This window comes from Charadrius vociferus, unplaced genomic scaffold, assembly GCF_000708025.1.
Source record: "Charadrius vociferus isolate BGI_N301 unplaced genomic scaffold, ASM70802v2 scaffold423, whole genome shotgun sequence".
Taxonomy (NCBI): domain Eukaryota; kingdom Metazoa; phylum Chordata; class Aves; order Charadriiformes; family Charadriidae; genus Charadrius; species Charadrius vociferus.
Window position 1 is genome coordinate 1,931,568 of NW_009648149.1, and position 4,417 is coordinate 1,935,984.

The window sequence follows — 4,417 nt, forward strand, 5'->3', positions numbered from 1 at the left end:
CCCCTGGGGCAGGTTGCCCCGAGAAGCTGTGGCTGCCCCATCCCTGGAGGGGTTCAAGGCCAGGTTGGACGGGGCTTGGAGCAACCTGGGCTGGGGGGAGGTGGCCCTGCCCATGGCCCCCAGGCCCAGGGCGAAGGGGGTGGAACTCGATGGTCTTTAATATCCCTTACAACCCAAACCATTCTGTGAGTCTGTGTAAGGAATCACATATGTATTTTAGTTATAGGCTGTGTGAGTTCTCAGCCGTGTTTGTGTAAACCCATAAGACATCCTGCACGGGAAACTTTGTTAAAAAAAAAAAGAAATCAAAGTATAGATAGGTGAAATAAATACGCTCTGGGCAAATTAATTAGCAGGACACAGGCCTGCACGAAGAGGGGTAGATGTTGTGCACACACGTCCTTCTGTGGCGGGCAGCTGTGCCGCACACAAACTTCAGCACGCGTCAAATTGGTCAGAACTCTGATTAAATTGGAATCCTTGAAATGCATGTAAGTGTGGTGACAGCATTTGACGTGGGGGTGAGGAAATCGCTTGCCAACTGCAGTTTAACTCCAAACCATCTTTTCAGAAGCGCGGCCAGTTCAGACGAGCACAGTGCTACATGAAAGCTTCTTAATACTCAAGCATTTACTGCAGCGTGTGTTGCAAAATGATCCTCCACCACGTTTAAGGCGCTTTAAGAAAGAAAATGTTTTAATAGAAAAGTTGTTTTAGAAAGTAGGCATTCTAAATGTTATTTCAAAACACCTTGTGAAAAGCAGAAGTTAGGTACTGTGTTATACTCTTTGCTTATGGAGCTTTTGTACTTTTAACTCTTGAGATTATTTTTTTTCCCCCTGGGAGGAATGCAATAATTTGTCCCGAGTGGCAAATTTACTAAGCTCAGTGTCCTCTGGAAATTTTAGTCAGACACAGAATTATGGTGTTGTCCCTCAGGAGGTGAACCTGAACCGTGGGCAGTGAGTGTCTTTGGCCAACGCAAGAGAACGCAGAGGGGTTTTGGTAGGGTTAACAGTCCGTGTTTACCTCCCGGTTTTCACATTCGTTTTCAAGAACAAGCACTACGTTGCTATGAAAAAAAAGTATTTTGTTTCTTATTATAGTAGTGAAACAGAGAAAGGTAGGGCTGCTTTTGTGGTAGTGTGTATGGAGCTCTGTAGTAAACAAGGTCACTTTCCAGTTTGAAAATGTGGGGGGTTTTGTGGGGGACAGTAGTTTCTAACATTTATATAGGTATTTGATGCCATGATAGCGATGGGGTTTGTTTCCTGTGTGAATGTATTGCAGTTCAAAACTATTCCACTACTATGTAAAAGTGCAGATCATTTGACTAGTGAATTTCCAGTTCAAAGCTTTGTGATACTAAGGAAAAGAAATAACTTGAATTTTTGGTTAGGCTTCCCCAGGAACCAGGTTTTTCTGAGCGCAGGGTGTTGGACTTGAAATTCAAAGGACGTGGATTATTCATTCCAGTTCTGCAGCATACCTCCTATGTGACACCGGCCTGTTCGCTTGCCTTGCTGAGCTTTACCTCTTAAAACGAAATGATCGTCCTTAGTTTGAGAGCCCTTTTCAAAGTAAATGTTTAGTGAGTTTAACCCCTGCGTTTCCTCAGGGAGTGAGGATTATTTAGCAAGCAATGTATGTCATGCAAACTTTATGTTAAGTACAGCTTGGAAGGTAAGGAAGACATTGTTCGTTTGGGTGTGTTGGCTTGGATATCATTACAACTGTAGCTTCTTTAGCCCCACCCAAATATGACATTGCTTATTAGGCAGGAACTTATTTCTTAAAAAAAAAAAAATAATTAAAAATTGGCACCTTTTAATTTAAAAGTTAATTCACAATTCTTAAGCCAGCCTTGGTGATTTGATTTTTCCCTAAACATTTTGGCAAGAAAGAGTATAACAAAGGAGTAATAATGTTTGTCCAGATCTTTCCAAAGAAGAGTAAACAGACCTTTCAGAGGAGTGGGGAAAAAAACCCCTGTATTTAAGATCCTTCAGATACTTTAGTGAAGAATATAATCCCATGGGGAGTTAGTATTTAAAAAAACAACTTTTGGAAGGCATAGAGAGGGAGGGGAGGAGGCTAGCCAGCTCACTGGCATAGTGTATTCTTAAGCTATTTTAAGTAAGTGTGCAATGAGGTGAGTCTTTGTCAGGGAGCGTATATTGGACTGGGAGAATTGGTGTGGATGAACACACCGTTTAGTCACTGACCAGTACGAACTGTCCTGGGCTGCCTGCTCATCGGGATGCAGGTGACACCTATCTGGGTGAGGGTGGCCCTGTCCTGGGTTGTGCTAGTGGCCAAAAAACCTTTCCAAGGAGAGCGCAGTGAGTGGGATGAAGGAGGGTGGCTGTCATAGGGACTTGGATCCAGCGTGGTGATGCTGACTTTGTTTTGGTGCGCGTTAAAATAAAAACCACTTGTTTTACCTGAAAAGCACCTTTCGGAGGGGGGGAAAAAAAAAAATCATCCTGCTTACCTTGATCCTCCTTTGAAAGTTCACCCTGTCATTTTAACACTATTACTAATGCGTTGTGTGCTCTGACAGGTTTTGTTTCCTACAATATTTTAAGAGTGTACACTTGTACAAAATATAATTTGATTGAAATGCTGCGTAAAAAAGTGAATAAGAATAGCCAAGTGATCTACAGTGACTTTTTTGCAAAGGTATTGTTTCTCAGATTGTCACAAGGCTGCAAGAAAAGCTTCAATTTCAGCTTACCTTCCATATTGCTTTACGGTGTTAGAGTCGGTATCTCTCCCAGAGCAGCTCCACGTTCCGTTGATGTGTTTTGCCTAATGTTTCAGGGATAAGACGTATCGGCAGGAGGCCTGATCAGCAGCAGCAGCAGCAACAGCAGGGTGAAGGCAAGCCTATTGACAGGAGACCGGAGAGACGACCTCCTCGTGAGCGCCGCTTTGATAAACCTGCTGATGAGAAAGGCGAAGGAGGAGAATTTTCTGTTGATAAGTAAGAATTTTGTCTTGCCTGACAACTTTTCCTAGTTTTATAGGAGGGGGCTGTCCTGCCTGTCATAAAAAGAGCACATGTCGTGCAGAATATAATGCTTTTCTTTCCTTTTCCATGATTTTGTTTGACTCAAGTTATACACCAGGAGTGATCTAACATGAACAGTCCCATTGGTTTAACTGAAAATATGGTTTAAATCGGTCAGATATCCACCATATCTCTCTAAATCTACAGCAGGTAGCTCAGGAAAGGGACTCAAGCGTAGCCGTTCCCTGCGGGATGAGGTTTGTTTGCTCTTGTAGGTGTTTCTTAAATCTGTACACCTGACTTGCAGCCAATAAAAGTTTGTTCATGTAGGTGTTTGCACCTTGGCTGCAGTGACTGCAAATCTGGAAGGGGTGAAGCCATCTTACGTCTAGGCAAGATCTAATGTGTCTTGAGTGTCGTGAGAGATCCAGAATTCAAGTCTTCTGAAAGTCATGTTCAAATATTAAAATTTTAGTAGCCAAAGTTAAAATCCTTTTTTTTTTTTAAGTTGGATGACTGTGAGATAAATTGGAATTGTAGTATCAGCTAGTTGTAACAATGCAAGCGCTAAATTTTGGAATTTAGTGTCAGAAGATGCAAACAAAGAGTAATCCTTCTGAGCGTTTGTTTCCAGATTCTCAAATGCGGGCATTAGGTATGTGGGGGTTTTCAGTGTAATAATTTATCGTTGAAATTAGAACCTCAGCACAGTTACAAACAGTAATTGTCAAAGGAGAAGTAAATAAAATTCTCCAAAGAGAAAAAGAAAACCTTGAAAACCATGCTGTAAATTTTTGGAGGTGAAATAGTCAAGTTTGACTGTTCCATGCTAGACCCATTCTTGACCGACCTATGCGTGGACGTGGTGGACTCGGAAGAGGCCGTGGACGCGGCCGTGGAATGGGCAGAGGAGATGGGTTTGACTCTCGTGGCAAACGTGAATTTGACAGACACAGTGGCAGCGATAGATCGTAAGTCTTTAACTTTTTCTATTGTTTCTTGGCTATTCTTTACGATTAATACTTGTTTTAAAATTTGCTTTTGAATTTCTGTATCTGGTCACTATAATGTTAACTCAGTTTTGTTAGTTCTGTTTCACATTCACATTTCAGCGGCCTAAAGCATGAGGACAAGCGTGGTGGCAGTGGATCACACAACTGGGGAACCGTCAAAGACGAACTAACGTTAGTAATCTGTAATTGCTCAGAAAATTATGATTAGCAGAATGTTAATAAATCCTTATTCTTACGGCTTGCAAAGTGTAAAGATTTAGCTGCCTTTTTTGCCTTTGATTTTTGATAATTTTTGCTACGCTTAAAGCAGCCTTTGCAGCATTTAGAAAATTAGTGATTTCTTGTAGCATAAGAGGTGACTGTTAAAACCAGAATTTTGGGGAAGATTTGA

General features: G+C 41.7%; 1 protein-coding gene across 1 annotated transcript in view; it reads left to right on the forward strand.

The window, feature by feature from the left end:
* The first annotated feature begins 2,260 nt into the window (after positions 1-2,260).
* Positions 2,261-4,417, forward strand: part of SERBP1 (SERPINE1 mRNA binding protein 1) — a 14,079-nt gene continuing 11,922 nt past the window's right edge. The window contains exons 1-4 of the mRNA XM_009883997.1: positions 2,261-2,342; positions 2,824-2,986; positions 3,847-3,984; positions 4,126-4,197. Of these exons, the coding sequence (XP_009882299.1) occupies positions 2,261-2,342; positions 2,824-2,986; positions 3,847-3,984; positions 4,126-4,197 (455 nt within the window). The remainder of the gene's footprint in view (positions 2,343-2,823; positions 2,987-3,846; positions 3,985-4,125; positions 4,198-4,417) is intronic.